General features: G+C 44.9%; 1 protein-coding gene across 1 annotated transcript in view; it reads left to right on the plus strand.

Moving 5' to 3' along the window:
• Nucleotides 1-18,155, plus strand: part of rbfox3a (RNA binding fox-1 homolog 3a) — a 302,634-nt gene extending 284,479 nt beyond the window's left edge. The window contains 7 exon segments of the mRNA XM_076999552.1: nt 934-994; nt 2,052-2,105; nt 8,228-8,360; nt 8,915-8,954; nt 11,809-11,873; nt 13,891-13,969; nt 16,884-18,155. Coding sequence (XP_076855667.1) covers nt 934-994; nt 2,052-2,105; nt 8,228-8,360; nt 8,915-8,954; nt 11,809-11,873; nt 13,891-13,969; nt 16,884-16,925 — 474 coding nt within the window. The 3' untranslated portion in view covers nt 16,926-18,155.
• Nucleotides 18,156-20,261: the final 2,106 nt, after the last annotated feature.

Raw genomic sequence — 20,261 nt, forward strand, 5'->3', positions numbered from 1 at the left:
ATCCTTGTTCTTGCCTGCAAACATGCATGTTCACTGCACACTTTTTTCTGCCCCTGAAAAGATATTTTAAAACCAGAATATCTCAGGAAATTAGTGTTGCCTTTAAAATATTTGTTTATCTTTTACACACAATGTTTACTTCTCCTCTTATGGGCCCCCCTCTAAGGCATATATACCCCTCTCTCTCTCTCTCTCTCTCTCTCTCTCTCTCTCTCTCTCTCTCTCTCTCTCTCTCTCTCTCTCTCTCTCTCTCTCTCTCTTCCTCTCACTTTCCCCTCATTCACTCATTCTCCCTTTCTACAAGGCTATTAAGATTTTCCATAGGGCAATTAAGATAATTCACATAAAGTACAAACAATACCAAGGCCAATATATCAAGGGAGAGTCGAGGCCAGTTGTTTCCTAAAGCTAAATGACCTCTGGTGGTCGTGTGGAAAGGAAAGCTATTAACGCTAATTAACATGAGGGTGAAATACTAACATGGTTCCTGTTGCCAGCGGCCATGTTTGAATTCCCCCAGCAGTCCCCACCTCCATGAGTAGATCTCCCACTCACTCAGTCTGAGCGTGGGAGCCGTATTCAGGCGTGTGGCTCCTGCCGGTGCCTGAGCTGGAGGTGACTGCTCGTGAAGTCTCCGCCTCGGGGATATAAAGTCTGAGAGTCTGCAACTGTCTAGACAATTATTGTCTACATTTGCAGAGCGCAGTCTTAAGGAGAGACACCCTCAGTTGTGCTCACGAGCACTTCCGATGCATTCTGATTTTTGATAATTTGATATTCTGTGTCATTACCTGGTGAACTAGGTGGCACGTCTGCCCGAGTGAATTTGAATTAGTTGTGTACACACACAGTAGCAGTTAAAGGTGTGTTTTGTTAGCAGCTAAGATGCATAATTGCTCTGTGATGTTACAGTGTTGATTGTGTTTCATGCAGGTAAACAATGCCACAGCAAGAGTAATGACAAACAAAAAAGTGGCTAACCCCTACACAAATGGTAAGTGCTTTTCATTCATCAGGCTAGAGGCATTTTTCTGAACAATTTAGCTAATACAAAAGTGCTTTGGGTTCACGTGCATGCTGCCCACACATCAAGTCACTACCAGTGGATGGTGGCGTGACTTTACCACCTTCACCACCACCACCTCCTAAATAAACCCTACAGAAAAGGTTGAGGTCAGTTTGCACAGTTTGCATGTGGTGTGCATTACTGAAGCTCCCTCCTCTACACTGAAGCTCACTCCTCTAGACTAAAGCTCACTCCTCTAGACTGAAACTAACTCCTCTACACTGAAGCTCACTCCTCTACACTGAAGCTCCCTCCTCTATACTCAAGCTCACTCCTCTAGACTAAAGCTCACTCCTCTACACTGAAGCTCACTCCTCTACACTGAAGCTCCCTCCTCTAGACTGAAGCTCACTCCTGTATACTGAGGTTCACTTCTCTAGACTAAAGCTCACTCCTTTAGACTGAAGCTCACTCCTCTAGACTGAAACTCACTCCTCTACACTGAAGCTCACTCCTCTAAACTGAAGCTCACTCCTCTAGATTTTACAATAGGAGTGGAGTAGCATGAGAGAGAATGAAAGGGATGCATACCCCCCTCCCCACAAAAAGAAAGAAGAGGCCAGTTCTCATCCATCATTGACTCCTCACTCTCTCTCTCTGTCTCGCCCCTGTCTTTCATTCCCTCTCATTCCGCTACTCCCATCCTCTTGACTAGTCCAATGCACCCTTCTCCAAAGCTCTCCCTAACTTAATGTTGACTTCAATATTCTTCAGTTATATCGCTTCATCTCTTCTCCTCCTTTTTCCTCTGGCTTTTTCCACCTTTATTCCTTTATCTTGTCCTCTGTTACGAACCCATATATCTTCCGCCTCTGCTTTTTTTTAGAATTACCCCTCACTGCTTTCTTGACCCCACTCAAAGTTCCTCTAACAAAAAAGTTATCTGAAAATAAACGCCCGCTTGGTTAAGCATTAAAGAACTAAAGTTTTCTAATGGATTATGCATTAAGAACTAATTGTGTCTTCCTTCATGTGTTCTGTTTAGGCTGGAAGCTGAACCCAGTGGTGGGAGCTGTCTATGGTCCTGAATTTTATGCAGGTAAACTGTTTGGGTTTTCCTGCAAAGCCCTGACCTAGAATCTCCGTAACATACAATACCGCAACAACAAAATCCTTTAAAATAGTAGGCTTGTTCGTCCGCCAGAATGTGCAGTGTGCGTACATTTGCCTTGTTCTCTGTTCATAAAACCCAAGCTGGAAAAGCTTGTGAAAGCACTTTTTGTTTGGTACCATAGAGGGTCTTTTTACAACACTAGCAAACACTTTTATTTAATGTTGCTTAGATGTGTTAAGAGTCACGTCGGCCGGCCCTTGAGGTTTTCAGTTTGTTTTGCTTGGCTTCGTTTCTTGCGCAGCCTTAAAGTGCAGCTGATCTCACCACACACTACCTGCCATAAAGCTAATTTTACTGCGTTGGACAGGCACTTGCCGTGCTGTTTCTTTTTAAAGCAGCGTAGATGTCTGAGACGCTCCCTTACTCACTAAATACCCGACTAGAGCAGAACAAGGTCCATGCTGTTCACATCCAGGACACATTGGGCTGGATTACAGGGAGTGTTCACATCCAGGACACATTGGGCTGGATTACAGGGAGTGTTCACATACAGGACACATTGGGCAGGATTACAGGGAGTGTTCACATACAGGACACATTGGGCTGGATTACAGGGAGTGTTCACATACAGGACACATTGGGCTGGATTACAGGGAGTGTTCACATACAGGACACACTGGGCAGGATTACAGGGAATGTTCACATACAGGACACATTGGGCTGGATTACAGGGAGTGTTCACATCCAGGACACATTGGGCTGGATTACAGGGAGTGTTCACATACAGGACACACTGGGCAGGATTACAGGGAATGTTCACATACAGGACACATTGGGCTGGATTACAGGGAGTGTTCACATACAGGACACATTGGGCTGGATTACAGGGAGTGTTCACATCCAGGACACACTGGGCTGGATTACAGGGAGTGTTCACATCCAGGACACATTGGGCTGGATTACAGGGAGTGTTCACATCCAGGACACACTGGGCTAGATTACAGGGAGTGTTCACATCCAGGACACATTGGGCTGGATTACAGGGAGTGTTCACATCCAGGACACACTGGGCTGGATTACAGGGAGTGTTCACATCCAGGACACATTGGGCTGGATTACAGGGAGTGTTCACATCCAGGACACACTGGGCTAGATTACAGGGAGTGTTCACATCCAGGACACATTGGGCTGGATTACAGGGAGTGTTCACATCCAGGACACATTGGGCTGGATTACAGGGAGTGTTCACATCCAGGACACATTGGGCTGGATTACAGGGAGTGTTCACATCCAGGACACACTGGGCTGGTTTACAGGGAGTGTTCACATCCAGGACACACTGGGCTAGATTACAGGGAGTGTTCACATCCAGGACACACTGGGCTGGATTACAGGGAGAGTGTAGACGTTTTTTGTGGTGTGTGTTTTCTCTCTCCCAGATTCCTTTATTACGTTGTGTTTGTTGGATGCTTTGCCCCCCTAATGAGGGGAAAATGGGATTATTTCATTTGTGCTGAGCCCGTCACACCACTTTAACAGCCCACCGTTTTGCTCATTAGACTAAAATCTGTTCATTCCAGGACAGCTTTACAGCGAACCTCTAAATAACCGTCTGTAACCGAAAGCAGTCATTTATCATTTTCATTTCGATCCATCTCCCTCCCCCAACCCACACTATCTCTCCTTCATTCCTTCATTCCACCCCTCTTACCCCACCTTCCGCCGTGTTTCCCGGCTCAGCTTCACACCCCCGCTCAGGCATGCTCACACAATCAGTTGCACATCATCATTACGCAAAATCCCACACTCCCACACTCATCTTCTTATGCATGCAGTGTTCCTGTAGCACGCGTGCATTTGGATGTGATGCATCCGTTCAACACGCATGTGAAACACACTCACATATGGCACACATATACCGGGCTCGCAGCAACATTTGAAAAACACTCGACGAAACTTGACGAAACAATCGTGAAATCTGCGAAAAGTGCACAGTTCCCATTCGCTCCGCCCTGACCTGCACGCACACGGCCGGCGACACACCCTCCCGCTTGGACAAGCTTCTCGAAACATCCCATCAAATCAGATTTACCGTGGTCCACCACTTGAGCGCCTTGGCTCAGGGAGCCAGCGTGCTTGATTTATTGGATGCTAATTTTTCACGTCGTCTTAACACGCCACTAAAGTTTGCCAAGCCTAAACGACACCATATGCCTCCCTGGCTCCCTGGGGACAGCAGAGGAGAGACTACAGAATGGAAATAAGCTATAGATTTCCCTGACTAAATAGGGAATCTTCCAGAATCTTCTGGAATCTTCCAGTCGCAGGTCCAAAAATCGCCTTCCTCATCGCTCCTTCTCCTTTTGCTGCCTTCATAAAAAAAATATATATATTTTAAAAAAGTGGCGCTCCATGTATGTCTTGCGGAATAATTATGGCTACATTTAATATATTTTGGGGGATGGGGGGTTGAAATCGGATGTAAAGGTGATTAATCACTGTTTATCAGTCCTAGTTTCTGTGCGGGAGATCAGCGAAATTGGGCCCCATAAATCGTACGGTGCTGACAGCGCACTCCGTCTCCATTCGTCCTGCCGCTACAGGTTTATTGTCCTCAAATCCCATTCAGGAGAATGACGGATGGGGGCCGCCGACTGCCTGCTTTTAACCTCTTGCAGGGAAGTCGTGCTTCTCCCCCCCCCCCCCCCCACCATGACGCTCTCATTCCTCCATCCCTCTCTTCTCATCACCCACTCCCCCATCCACAAATGAAAACCTGTTGTGTCTGTCTTTTTTACTGCCTTTTCTCTCTTCTCTCTCTCTTGACTCTCTCCATCTCTCTCTTTCTCTTTCTCTCATACACACACACACACACTCACTCTTACTCACTCGTATTTCTCCAGTCTGTTTATGCATGGATCTGCTCGTTAGCCTGATATTCGGAGAGACTTTTCCCTCCACAAGTCCTCTCTCTCTCTCATTCTCATCCACGCTGCCTCTGTGCTCCTATCACCTTAAGCTGAGTGGATAGAGAAGTTAAACCAGAGGCTGGGGGCTGAGCCTGTGACCCCTGCTTGAGGAACTTAATTGTGTAATCTAGGGCTCTTTTCTCTTGAGCCTGTCAGCCTGCTCTGGGTGCACATGCATGAAGGACATTGGGGGAAATGTAATATTGATTGATTGACTGTGTCCTCAGCCAATGTATTCAGCGCTTGGCAGCATGTTGAGCCAAAGGCAACAAATAAGATTAAAATGCAAAGTAGATGGGAGGGAAATATTAATAGGGCAGCCTTTTTGTTGTTTTTTTTTAAATAGATGCTAAAACATTTAGTGGGAAGGGTGACATATGTTTGACTCTTAGCCATGTCCAACTGATCCAACTTCACAAAGGCACTGTCAGGAGTTATTCAGTTGTAATATTTTAATATTGTTATTACTTTGTATTTGTAATATCCTACATCTTGCGTGTGTGTGTGTGTGTGTGTGTGTGTGTGTGTGTGTGTGTGTGTGTGTGTGAGTTTCATTTAACCATATCTCTTACAAGTAGTGTGTGTAAGTCCTTTAAATTCTAGCTTCAGTAGAGTTCAAGGAGCTTTCATTTGAATGTGGATGCAGTGAAGATGCGGTACCTGAAGCTTGATTCAGAACATTTAAAAGTAGAGAAATGCTTACATCCAATTTGCAGCTGAGCTAGCCAGTGGAGGGCAAGGCAGGTGTTGAATTTAGTCTACTTGTAGAATTGGGTCCTTTTTTGAAATGTCCAGGCACTGTTTTTAATCTTGACACTCATGTTTATGCTAAAACAACACTAGCATATGAGGTATTAGTCGGTATATGCACATGTGTAGATTTGCTGTTGCGTGGGTTTTATGGGGTGTCATAACTGGCCACAATGATTTATGGGATATTATTGAATCAGTGCAGCATGTACACCCATACCTCATTATGAGATTACATTTATGTACGTCATAGTGCACATAATGCACAGGGAAAGTCAAAGGAAAAATAAGAGTGGTGCATATGAAGGGAATTCTGGATAAATTGACCATAGCCGGACATATATCACAGACCACTGCTGTTTGGCATATTAACACTGGCGTCCATGGCTTAGAAGGGACAAATTAAAATGTCAACAGCTCCACTCTATATCAAAACGAAAGAGCAAACTCCTTACCTTCTGCCATCTGTCTTTCTTTCACATCAGATGAAAGGCCACAGCACACCTCCCCGTGCTGGAGTACTCCATGTCTCCTGCACTCTCTCTCTCTACCTCTCTTCTTTTATTTGATGGCCTAGTCGTGAGCAATTCTTAGCATCATTAGCTCCAGAGTTGAGCTTTAGGTGGTGTGAGTTCACGTCCACCTGGCAGCGTGGCCAGGTATCTACACTTCCCATCGGCAGGCTGGAGAACCCACTCAGGTAGAACATAGCGCCAGGTGTTCACGATGTAAACACTCCAGAAAAACTGTCATGGAAGAGTTGTGAAAATTATAATAAATATTAAAAGTAGATACAGGAATAAATGTAAAGTAAGATTTATCGTTGCTTTCAGAAGCTGCCGCTTAAAACAGATTTAGTTAATGAACCACAAAGAGCTATTAAGTTTCTCAGCAGTGTTGTTCTGACAGAAAGGCTGCTTTGGTAGAAGTAAAACAAGAAGCATTTTAATCATATCTACTCTATATGTTGATATCAAAGGTTAGTGCGAGGCTAAGCTCATGTATGTTTCAAAAACTCAATGGAAGTCTATGGTCTTGCTTGCTTCCCATCTTAATTACAAGACAAAATCAATCAAGTGTTTAAACGTTATTATTCTGTTATTAATGTTAAGGAGTTATTTAGTGAGTACTATGAATTATTTAACTGAATCTAATACGAAATGCCTGTTATTATATACACAAGATGACCGATGGTTCCGGTGGGTAGTCGGCATGTAAGGGGTTAAGGAATGGAAACTTGTGTCAGTCCATCTCCTCCTCTCTTCGGCCATTTTCTGCTCTGAACTTGTGAGGCTTCAGCAGACGTTGATAATGAAGGAGTGGAAGTGTAAAGGGGAGAGTGGGTGACTGGGTTTGGGGGAGTAACTGACAGGGCCCTCGGGGACAGGGGAGAGAGCATGGTGGAGTTGTTGGTGCATAAATGAGAAGGGGCTGTGCTGGGTGCACTGTCATGAAGTGTTGGCGTTGCACAGGACTGTGGGTAATTAGGACCCTGCCCTTGGTGCGTGAAGGCCACACTTGCTGATAGCGGAAGGTCAAAGAAGCACTCAGGATGGAAGTCATTTTCTCCTTTGTCAGTCTCTCTCATCTCTTTCTTTTCTCTTTGTATTCAGAATCATTTATATCCTTTCCACATCCCTCTCATCCATCATTTTCTTTGATTATTCGCTTCTCTTTTCCATACATTTCAATTTGTTGCTCATTTGTTACATGTAATTGTATGTTTTTCTATCTCTTTCTCTGACATACAGCACATAATCAAGCATGCAGTGTCTCTCTCTCTCTCTCTCTCTCTCTCTCTCTCTCTCTCTCTCTCTCTCTCTCTCTCTCTCTCTCTCTCGTGTTGACCCCAGCACGCCCTGCGGGTGGTTGCCTGGGCCCCAGCAGTGATGGCATGGGTGTAGGGATGGCTGAGGAGAAGATGAGGGATGGTGTCGAGCTGTGCCTGCACCATCTCCAAACAATATGCTCCATCTGCTCGCTCCGCCTCACGGGGCCAGCCCATTGTGCTTCACCTACAACAGCCTACCACCACCCCTGCCTCGCACACGCCCCACTCGAGCTGGAGAGCAGCCAAAGACACACACACACACACACACACACACACACATTGCTATACAGCAGTGCCTTTCAGTCTCCTTCCTGTAGTCATCCAGCACTCTGCGTAATGCAGTTTATTTTGTATTAAGTGTATGGAAATGTCAGTCTACATAGACTTCGGGTGGCCTGGAAAATGACCTGGCTGAATAGTTAGGCATGGTCTTCATTGACAGGAGTGGTGTGTCAACATGACAGTTGACAGAAGGGATTTGATGTTTTGCTGTGAATGTAAGACATTGTGGTCAACACTGAGCTGCAATCTTTTCTCTTCTCTTCTCTTCTCTGTAGTGACGGGCTTCCCATACCCAACCACAGGGGCAACAGTGGCGTACAGGGGTGCCCACTTGCGGGGCCGGGGTCGTGCAGTCTACAACACGTTTCGCGCCGCACCTCCACCCCCACCCATTCCTGCTTATGGAGCGTAAGTGAGCCCAACTTCCTCTGCAGATACCTGACATTACGCCCACATTTTATTCGGGGGTTAGCCACCTGCAGTATTTTCGTCAGACCAAAGCCCAGCTATGATTGCTATAATTCAGTTATTATCACACCCTGAGCTAACTTTAGTACTAGCGTTTCTGTCGGAGATAATCGAAACCCCATTCCAAGCTACAGACACAATGCCGTTAACTTGAATTGCCCTGATACGAACAATTAAATTGATTTGTGTCACAGTACAATGATGAACTGAACCACAAAGTCCTACTGGCACACGAGCCCTCTAAGAGAGCAGAGGCTATCAGGAAACAACAGGGATTTCCTAACAGAGCATAAAATTACTCTTCGATATGAAACCGGCCATCGTTTCTCATTTGTTCCAGCCATGCCTTAGTCGAGAGTGCATTATTTTGTCTGGCGAAGGAACACCTATGTTAGCCTGGTGATTTTTTTACTCTCCTGTTTCTAAAGGAGAAGCACCTGTATAGACTGCATTGATTTGAGCTGTGCTATTTTTGTCTGTTTGTTTCCCCTCAGTGTGGTTTACCAGGACGGCTTCTATGGTGCAGAGATCTATGTAAGTGCGTTTCCTTTACCGTTTCTTTATCCTGTATGAGCGTAATGAAAGGATAGCTCACCACAACAGGCCTGGAAGCCAAGCACAGAGTGCCTGTGGCCACAGTTTCCAGTCTCTGCCCTGCCTGGGAACTGTGGTGCCCTTGTGTGCCTGACGGAGACTACAGCATCCCGGAGAATAGCTCCACAGCCCTGCCACGCTCTTATCTCCATGCTCCGCCCAGACAGCTGGTGCTGAATCTTTCATAAGGTCGGGGTCAAGCCGGGTCAGCCCACGCTGGTCTGCTCAGGCCGCCTTTCCGCAGCCACCCAGAGCCATGTGAAGGTCCATCGTACAGGCCATCCCCAAACCACGCCGCCATGGTGATCTCATGCTGGGCCAAAGCTCATCTGACATATCCCCATTATTAGAACCCAGCACCAGTTGTTCCAGCTGAGGTGGGGTTTTTTTTTTTTTTTTTTACGGCGTGTCCGGGGCGGGGGGTGAACTGAAATGAACTCTCCCGTAGTTTGGCTCCAGACGCCTCTGTGTTCCCTCTGTTGCCAGAGCTGATTGATTTCTCTGTAAAAGAGAACCATATCATGCCGGATAAGTTAGCTGCTTGAGTGTTTTTGTTTTGATTGGTGCAGCACCATTTTTTTTCATCCACTTCTCTCAGCTCGTATTAAAATGTAGCCAAAAGGACTCGCATTGCAAGCCAGTCCCATGCCCGAGCTCTATTATTTTTGACAGGGTGTCAGGAGGTATTAGACAGTCAGGTGATCAGAGGGAGAGAGCAAGCAGGCCTGCCTTCCCAGTATTATGTCACCAGAGGAAGAATGGAAATGAATTCAACTTTCAGATCTGAAAGGGGGCAAACCAGCCAAGACACAGAAGTGGTGCCCATGCCTGTATGTCGTGCCTGGAGTCAAAGCGTCAGCTGCATAAGTGAATCTGTGCCCATTTTAATGTGAGCCTCATGGTCAGGTGTAAACACAGCGCCATCCTGTAGCTACAGGCCTGAACCTAAACCCTTCACACTGTGTTCTGACGAGTTCTTTTTGGACCTCCCAGACTCCTTCTCTGAGGATCTCCCAGATGGGCACAACTTTGAAGTCCAAAACTTTTACAGAACCTGAGTGGGTAAAGCGCTGTATGCCAGAAGTTTAAAATTGAGAATCTTTGATAGCACAGGGTAGGTGAAAAAGAGGGAGAAGCACTCGACTACCACACAATCTATACAGAGCAGTATAGTGACCCGATTCCTCCCTCTCCCGAGTTCTCCAGCAGTTTAACATTTGATTTTAGCAGTGCACTATTGGACATTAATACACAGCTGAAAAATGAATGAAAGCATGTATGATTTAGTGAGCAGTCCTATGTCTGAGGGCATCTTTAGCCAGGCACTCCGTCTGCCTATACCGCTGGTCCATGCAGGAGAAATATCTCAAGCAACAAAGACAAAACACAAGAGCAGAGCAGGTTCATTCCAATGGGCACTTAGATAAACACTTTGCCAGCCAGTGTTGTATACTACTAGCAAGCGAATCCACTCACTGCCCTTAATAGACAGGTGTAGTCGTGTTGCGTTTGTCCCCAGTACATGTCCTCCAAACACGGTTATCTGCAAACACCAGCCGGAATGCTGATCCACTTCGGTGGCTAATGATATGTGATGCTGCTTACAGCATACCTATTAATAGCAGATGTATCTGGAGCAATTAATGGCTTTGTCAGATGTCATCTAATGCTTATACAAGCAATATTTAGCGTCTGCCGTGCTTTGGCTTCTGTGGAGAGCATTTCCTGCGTCAGGAGACAGTTCCCCCGGGCATCACGCCCGAGGATGCGTATTGGCCAGCCACATTAATTAAAAGGCCCTCCAATAGCCGCGGCCAAAGCTTCCATTTGGTTCGTGCGCAGTAAGCAAGCATTGACTGGTTTTAAATGTTTATACCAGATTCCCACTTAAAATGCTGGTCGATAGCTACCCAGCGCTGCCATTCCCATTGATCAGATTGATGCGGCGCAGACAGCAGGTACAGCTGCCACCTCTGCGCCCGCAGGAGACGGGCAAAAGCTCCCCGCCGCAGCCCCGCGGAGCACGGCCGCGTTAGCCACGTGTGCTCTTATTAAGGTCAATGGGACTAATTCAGTTAAGCCCTCTTTAAACTAGATAAACCCTGGTAATGACTCAACAAGGGTCAAACCCCACGAACTTCACTGTTTTTATTACTGCGTCCAGTCAAAAGCCAATGGTGTCAAGTGATGTTCCTGAAATGAACTGAACGCACCGTGGTATGAAGTGCATGCAGGCGCGTTTGTATTGTGTGCTGCTGGGCTCTTCGTCACTTTCAGCAGGCTTTAGTTTGGTGCTTTAAGAGCTCTGTATGAGACTGTGTGTATCACAGTCTCATTTTCCTAATGTTGTCTTAGTTGTGGAAGTGCTAGTTCAGGGTTAGTGCTAGCCCAGGGTCAGTGCTAGCTCAGGGTAAGTGCTAGCTCAGGGTCAGTGCTACCTCAGGGTCAGTGCTAGCCCAGGGTCAGTGCTAGCCCAGGGTCAATGCTAGCCCAGGGTCAGTGTTAGCTCAGGGTCAGTGCTAGCTCACGGTCAGTGCTAGCTCACGGTCAGTGCTAGCCCAGGGTCAATGCTAGCTCAGGGTCAGTGCTAGCTCAGGGTCAGTGCTAGCTCAGGGTCAGTGCTAGCCCAGGGTCAGTGCTAGCTCAGGGTTAGTGCTAGCTCAGGGTCAGTGCTAGCTCAGGGTTAGTGCTAGCTCAGGGTTAGTGCTAGCTCAGGGTGAGAACAGATTTGCAGTGATCTAGCATGACCTCTTTGGGTTTCTGTGCCTAATGTTTCGCCTCGTTTGATGTGCAGGGTGGCTATGCAGCGTACAGGTATGCCCAGCCAGCCGCGGCAGCTGCAGCAGCTTACAGTGACAGGTAAGAGTCTCACAGCGCCCTCTCTGGCCTGGAATGGGATTGCTTCCATTTGCTTTAGCATTAGCATATTTTTTTTCTGTTTGTAAAACAGATGTCCTCATCTCTGTAATTGTTCTAGTACAGCTTCATTCTCCTAGTTTATTTTAGTACTTTAGAAAAGAAGTAATTCACACAAAGTCATTCAATTACATGTAACATTTCGATTCACTAACATATGAGTGTTGACTGTCTCATGCTGCATTATTAAACCTGAATTAATTGCCTTGTTGTGAGAGGCTTGTGAACAGGCCTGTCGAACGGCATTCTAGTGTCCCAGTTATGTATGTGCTGTGGCACCTAAGTGAGCTTACTTCTCTGAGCCTTGGCCACTTATCTTAGCCCTCAGGGGCTGTGTGCACTTGTTTCTGGGGGAAGGGGATGTTTGAGGAGCAGGGTGGTGCTGGCTTGTCAGTAATTTATCTGGAACCTGTGGGGACCCTGTCAGGTTGGATCAGGGCAGGCGCTGGTTTAATCTGGGCGAGATTGAGGGTGTCAGTGGCGATAAGGCCCGGCCCTGCCCGCTAGCCTGAAGAGCGGCGATAATGTACGATTTATCAGAGCCGAGCGACGATCTCCATCAGAGCAGGAGAAGAGAGTGACGTTCTGCTGCTGTGATTTCAGCATCCTCTTGCCTTCTTTTCCTCCCATTCCTCCCACTATTTCTCTCTCTCCACCTCCATGTCTCTCTCCTTTACAGAACACGTTCCATTTTTCTTTCTGTGCTTACCAACTCCTTCCCTTCGCTATTAAACAGGACTCCTGTACATGTTTGGTCTGTTGTGTAGGAGGGGAACGGTTAATGGATGCACGTTCCGTGAGCGCACCACCTCACCTGTTGACTTTGCGTGAAATAATTTCTTCACAATTCCCCGGGAAATGCTTAATTCACGATCAAAACAGAACAGGTTCCGAGCAGGTTGCTGCTTAGTGGGGAGTTTTAGTTATTTGATGTCTGAGACACTTTGCAGAGCGGTGTCTGTTTGTTCAGAGTGGCTGGGTCCACACTGAAGCTGGCCCGGGGATTCCTCAGAACCGGCTCTGAATGTGTCTGTCGCAGGCAGCCCAAATCACCTCCGCTCAGCTTTCTCATTCTCACACGCGGGCCTGACCTTTGATGTTGTAATAATCCCGGATGACAAAAACCTGGTCAGATCCGATAGTATTTCCATGTGTAATAGCCGTGTCTGGGCACAGGATTTCCCCTCTCTCCTCTTTTCTCCTCCTGCGGTCCGTGCTCTTAGCCGGGGCTCGGGTGCCTTATCTGCTCCCCACAGGCCCTCATTTGCAAGTGTGTGTTTGGAGAAAAAGTAAACAAATGAAGAAAGGAAGTGTTGGGAGTAAATAAATAAATAAGTGAACAAGTGAGGCCCATCTTGGAGGAATTAGTTCCAATCCGCCAACAATGAAAAGAGTGGGAGAAACAGCCACCCCCAGTGCAGGCTGGGTAAACAAGGGAAGGGCAAAGGAGCATGGACAGAATGAAGAGAGACTTATGCATGTAGGCACACATTCATACACACACACACACACACACACACACACAACTACGCCTTAAGAACACTGATTCTCTCTCCTCCCAGGCCGTCGCTGTCCTTTTCATTCAGTGGGTCTGTTGTCTTTAAATTCCTATTTGTCTTAGTAATCCCTCTTCCTCTTCCTCACGGTTCCTCTTCCTCACGCTGCTGTCTCTGGCCCATGCCTGGAACCCTGCTTCCCCCAATGCATTTGTCCCACTCAGATCAATATAACATTTACAACATCTTCAAAAAGATAAAATGCTCACTACTTTTACACCTAAACAGCAATGACTGAGCACAAATCACTTTTCCCGCACTCTTGCCGTTATGCCATACATTTATAGTGAGCCGACAATTGCATTTTCATCATGGGGGAGATATAGAAAGGGATAATGGAACTCTTGGAAATGAACAGACGCTGGCCAGTCTCAGTAGTTCAATCTTTTCCTGTCTGTGTGCAGCTATGGCAGAGTCTACGCAACAGCAGACCCCTACCACCACACGATCGGACCCACGGCCACGTACAGCGTGGGCACTATGGTAAGTTCCCACGTAACAGAGCAGGAAACTCCAGCCTTTGTAACCCAGACACAAGCAACCCTAACTTCATCCACAAGGTATCATTGAGTATACATCCAGGACAATCCGACAATTAATAAACGTGAAAGAGAAGCAATCTGAATGTGGCAAAGTGGTTAGACGTAGTGGCCTCTTGCTTGGCCTAAAAGTTAAAGTAGGCCATATGTAGAGGGGTATTGAAGTTGGGGTGATTGTGGTCTCGTTGTTATGTGACGCTGCTTGCGATCCTGACAAAACTTGCAAGCGCTTTAGTGGAGCTCTTCTTAGTGGAACTCCCTCTTCTTGTCTAGGTTAATTGAACATTGGATCCCCTTTTGACCCAGTAAATGAAAGGGGATGTTCTGTCTCAAAGTCGCTGTTAAACTGAATCTTTATTGCTTCAGTCTGATAAGACCATTCAAACAAGCCATTTTCCTTTCCATATGAGCACACTTAAATTGTTGTGGGGATAGTTGTTCTGTTAATGTTTGTTTTTAGCTAGCTTTTGCAGCTAACATCAAAGATGAAAAATCTAAACCTCCTATCTGCACAAAAGAAGGAACTGTATGATTTGTTTGTTTTGTTTTGGGTCTTTTTTTCGTATTTTCTTACGGTTGTGGGTAGGGACTTTTGCAAAGATTAACGACCATCAAGCGCATGCAGCGGCGTGCCGAGGGAGATTAAAGAAGAGCGAGAGATAGAGAGCAAGAAAGACGAAAAAAGATTCCATCGCATCCGCCTCCCCCTGCCCAGGAGGCTTATTGGACAAACACTCTGCCTAAGACAAATGGCTGGAATTTACCAAGCCGACATGCGTGTGATTCTCAAAATAGTATTATTCCCCAGTGCAGCTGCTAGCTAAAAGCTTTCATTAATTAAGACGTTTTTCCCTCTTCGTTTACTTAATTAAAACTGTGGCCTGTGATGTTTTTTCCTTCCTTCTTCCTCATCTTTTTTTCAAAATTTTCCTACCTTTCTTATGACCAAAACATTTTCCAATCTAAGACACACAAAACTATATAGTTGTCCCTGAGCAGCATCCTTGTTTAAACCTTGGAGTTTCCACAGCTCTGACTAGTGAATGAGGTGTTTAGAAGTTTCTAGAGATCTGACTAGTGAATGAGGTGTTTAGAAGTTTCTAGAGCTCTGACTAGTGAATGAGGTGTTTAGAAGTTTCTAGAGCTCTGAGTAGTGAATGAGGTGTTTAGAAGTTTCTAGAGCTCTGACTAGTGAATGAGTGTTTAGAAGTTTCTAGAGCTCTGAGTAGTGAATGGAGTGTTTGGAAGTTTCTAGAGCTCTGACTAGTGAATGGAGTGTTTAGAAGTTTCTAGAGCTCTGAGTACTCCATGGGACAAACAGGTAGCAGCATAAAGAAACACAATGGCCACTACCACTGCATCTCCTGCAAGTGAGATGAACGGAGCGTAATTGTATTTGATCGCCAGATCCCAAGTTAAAAAAAAAATAATTCTGTAATGAGTCCCTCAGAGGGTGGAGTAAGTTTGTTTCGCCTGCTCTCAGAGAGAACGGAATTCGTGCCATGTTTAAGGCGTGTGTGTTTGATGGCAAGCTGCTTCCAGAGAGGCTGGGGATGGAGTCTTTGAAGCTTTTGCAGTGGGCCAGAGCAGCAAGACATTGCAGCAGCTAAAAATGAGTAAAAAAGTGATTAATATAGGATCAAATTAACCTGAGGACGTGACTGACTGCCCTCTGGGTAAGACGGCTATATTGAGGCTCTTAAAAAAACATCTCTCTCATTCTCACTGGCTTTGAAGAGAGTTGCTAGGAGAAGATAAAGTTTTCTAATTACATTTAAGTGATTTTAAGCCATTTGGTGCTTTTGGAAGTCTCCCAAAATGTAATAAAGTTGTGTGTTACCAGAGTATGTCATGTGGACTGTTAGAACAGACAGAGTGGCTAGTATTAGTCGCTACCCAGCTGAACTTTACGAATACCTCAGTGTTGACTTCATCCTACAGTGTTTAGGGGCTTCCACACACACAAGTGAACAGTTAGGAGACATTCTGCACTGTTCTAGTTCATTCAGTCACGAGGCTTTTGCTGTGTCACCATGGAAAATAAAACATTGTTTGGTTGGGTAAAAAAAAAGAAAAAGGAAGAAGAAAGAGAAGAAAATAATAGAAATAGAATTTAAGAATCTACTTTACACTGATTGGAACCATTTTTGTTTTTCATCTTTGATGTTGCAGGCTAGCCTATACAGAGGAGGGTACAGTCGCTTCACTCCCTACTAAAGACAGAAAACCCATCCCCAGACAAAACAAAAAGCAAACAAAAATCAAACAGCTCACCTCCTCCTCCCCTGGAACACTAAATAGAACAAAATGCTTCCAGGTTACCACCGACCCTACCTTGAGCGCCCTATCAACTTGTTGACATTTCAGTCCAAAGTCAAACTTCAAAACTTCTCACCATCTGTGTGATTTTTGCATGATGTTCTCTGATGTTTCTGTCACCGCTGTATTGATTTTGAGTCTGTTTTGTTTGTATGGAAATGTGTGGTCCAAGATGGGAGGAGCTGAATGACACTTTGAGGGGAGGAGAGGTGCTGTCCAATGAGCTTTCCCCATTTGGTCTGGGCGTAGATTTATGAGCAAAAACTCAACTGATTTCTATTGGAAACGGGTGGAGGGGGAGGGCCCTGCAGGGCTTTTATGAGTTGCTTAACAGTACATAGTGCGTAGCCAGAGTGGGGCCAGAAACAGAAGCACACACACACACACACACACACACACACACACACACATTTCTGTCATTTCATTGAAACTAGAAAGGAGTGTGCACTCCTGCCTGACAGTATTACAAAACTGCTCTTCTTGAAAAATATTAATACATTTTTGCTTTCTTTTTTTTTTTTCCTTTTCTTTTTTGAAAGGCCGTGCCAGACCAGGGTTGGACTTTTCTGAAGGAGCTCTGAGGCGAGCTAAAAATACTGAGAGAAGGCTTTGTTTCGACAGCTCGAGCTCGTCCTTATGGAAGCTCGGCTGGACCCCTGCTAAATACAGCAGACCCTTTATGATATTTACGGACTCTCTGCTCGACATTAAAATGCTCATTGATGCAGCCCTCTCCTCACCTTGATGTCCCCATGTCTGTCTTTAAACTGAAACCTCATTCATACTGAAGGAATGTATTATGACAAAGTCCTGACTATGTGGTTGTTGATGTATATAGTTTTGGTGTGACGGAGCTCCTGTTAGTTTTTTTGTGCTTGGTAGTATTCCATTGCTACAGAATATCGAAATACTTCAGCTCAGAGAAAACAAAAAAAAAAAAAAAAACAACTTGTTTACAAGAAAATTTACAGTTTAAAGTGTAACTACAATAACAGCAGCTTAGATGCCCATTGAATCTGATACACCTTGAAAAAGGCTCACAGTATATTCACATTCTGAAAAGATTCTTACACTACAGAGTCCTTTTTTTTTAGAACAGGCTTTTCTATCCCTGTTTCAGGTGAACAGTATAATAAAATAAATATAAACTTTGACATGATTCTATTGACCATACCCACATTGAATAAAGCCGCATATATAGTATAAAATTTCCTTTCTCTTAGGAGACCAGAACTCTCATATTCACAATCAAATATCCTAAGTAAAATTCCCCAGTATGAATCCCTGTTTAATCCCAGCTATTATCTCCAGCTCTTATATCATTCTGTAAATAAACACAGTGTATTAATATGAAAAGGCACCGTGCGTTTCCCTCTCTGCGGTCTGTTGCACCCTCTAGCTGATGAAATCTTGAAATCCCACCGCAGCCTAAGTGATGACAGTGAAGGCAGAGCAGCTCGGATCCGCTGTGCTGAAATATGCGGTGCCATTGTGTTTAAATGGTGGGTGCATGCGTCTTGTTAAAGGTCACTCCTGCAATGAGATGTAGAAATACAATACAGAGATAACTGCCAAGTAAAATGAGAACCAAGGAGGCCTTTTCTGTCCTGCGTGATGCTACAGATTTTGCAGATATGAGGGGTGATAGGCTCTTCGTACAGGGACAGGTACAAATTTGCAGGAGGGTTCCTGGGTAAGTGCTTGGTCTGTGCTGCCTAGTTATATATTTCCAGAACACTATTAACTGGCCCAAAAAAAAACACATTGAGGGTTTCAGAACCCTTATTATACAGCAAAGATTTAGGAGTTCTTGCAAAGAGGAGATGGGAGAGAGGTACGAAAGAATCAATCGAATCTTATCTGTAACTCCTCTCAGGTGAGATACATGTCACTTAACAATACCATAGTGAAGCCAAATAAATGATCCGAGCCAGAAGATGAAATTACCCAGGCTTGGGGTAGGTGGTGGGGGTGGGAGGGGCTTATTCACTTGCTCTTTCCTTCCTGTGAACATTTATGTTTTCACGCACGCATGCTCTGTAAACATGGGCACGTCCTAGCATCCTAGCACGCTGATGTATATGAATCGTGCTGTTTCCTCTCACCAAGGAGCTCACTAAGGTGAGAGGCTCTCCCTCGAGGTGATGCTACCCTGAGTCGCAGTGGTTTGTAGGAGCCTGTGATAAGATGTGCCAGGCCTTCAGAGAACATATGAAGAAATAATGCAAGGGAGATAGAGAGAGAGAGAGAGAAAGAGAGAGAGAAGGAGAGAAAGAGAATACAGGAGAAAGAGCAGAAGAAGCCAATAATCCTCTCTGTGAAATAGGGCCTCTCTCGTTTCCGACTTGCTCAGGGCGTTGATCAAGTCCCAGAGGTGCAGAAGCAGCTCCCATACCCATACACCGACACACACACACACGCTGCCCGGTGAAGAGCTGCCTGCTCCTCTCGAATGGAATCGAAGAGGAGGAGTTATAGAAGAAAGGGAGAAAAGATCCAGGATGGAGAGGCAGCATCCAAGGCAATTTACTCCACAGATTAAAGATAACACCATTGAGTCAATAACCACTGATCTCATTTGAAGATACACTAGGCTTACGCTGCTCGTGGTGCTGCTGCCAGCTCCTTCTATTACCATAGCAGTTGTGGCTCCAGACACACCATTCTCCCGCGCGTCTGAAATCGCATGCAGCCCATTGTAAAACAGAAATTGGGTGCAGTGCTCTTCCCCCTTTGAAGACGAAATCTACCATACAACATAATATTTCACTTAAATAAGTATCCTCTCCCCCATCTTCTCCCGGCCCCGTCGTCTCCTGGTGGGGAGGTAGAATCCTGTGTATTAATAATAGAGGAAATGTCAGTAGCTGCTGTGCTAAGACCTGCTTTTAGTCCTGAAATGCTGGTCAGTTTTTTTTTTTTTTGTAAAAATGAGCATTTAAGGCACTCTTTAAATTTTAGGGCGTTCCATGTAATTAAAAATTAATTTCTATTAAGTCTTTCTGTTCTAGTTTTGCAGTGGCCAAATTATTCTGATTATTGTAGCTTTTTATCTTAATTTTAATCTTTGTCTTAGACATATAAATAGGACTTCACAACTACACTCTCAACAAGGTTTAGAATTTCAGAATCCTCACACGTTACCCAAGGAAACTTCCACAGAAGAAGGCCTGCAGAAAAGGAACTAACCCCTAAGACAACGCCCCTCCCCCAGGGCTCTTCTGAATGACCTTGTCTGTCTTAGACATGGTAGTCTTCAGTTTCTCTTTTATAACAGAAAAAAATGGCTTTTGGATGGTAGCTCAACATACAGTGCCTCCAGTCTGAAAATGTTACTGTCTGTTATCAGATTACCAAACTTCACAACCTTAAAGCTTCTTCTCTGTGGGAATGGAATACTAGTCTAGTACATTTGCTCACGTTGCTGTAAATAACAGATATTTTCCGCTTCCATGCTTCACTTTATCTGTTCTTAACAATGTTTTTTTTATTCTTCATTTATGTACATATCTGTTTTCTAACAATAAGATGTTGACCCTAGATAGATGAAACTGTACACTTGTGTGGAAGACTAGATGTATTAGCATATTTAAGAAATCACAACTCTGCAGTAGTGCTTGAAATTCTAAAGGGCAAAGCAAACAATGAAATCTTCATTTTATAAAAATATACTATAATACTAAGAATAGTCCATGGTAAATTTTTATATATCTAGATAAAATGCATTAAATTACATTACTTTATACGTTTTCTGAAGAGAAAGGAGATGCGATTATGTTTAAATGTGTTTGAGTAATAACTCTGTGCAGTGTATTTGGGCTATTTAAATGTGTGCATATAATGTTTCCAGAAAACTAGGAGGTATTTCAACTCCCCTCTGGCATTATTTTCATTTTCCTTTCTATAAGAGACACAGT

The sequence above is a fragment of the Brachyhypopomus gauderio genome, chromosome 3 (assembly GCF_052324685.1).
Source record: "Brachyhypopomus gauderio isolate BG-103 chromosome 3, BGAUD_0.2, whole genome shotgun sequence".
Lineage (NCBI taxonomy): Eukaryota > Metazoa > Chordata > Actinopteri > Gymnotiformes > Hypopomidae > Brachyhypopomus > Brachyhypopomus gauderio.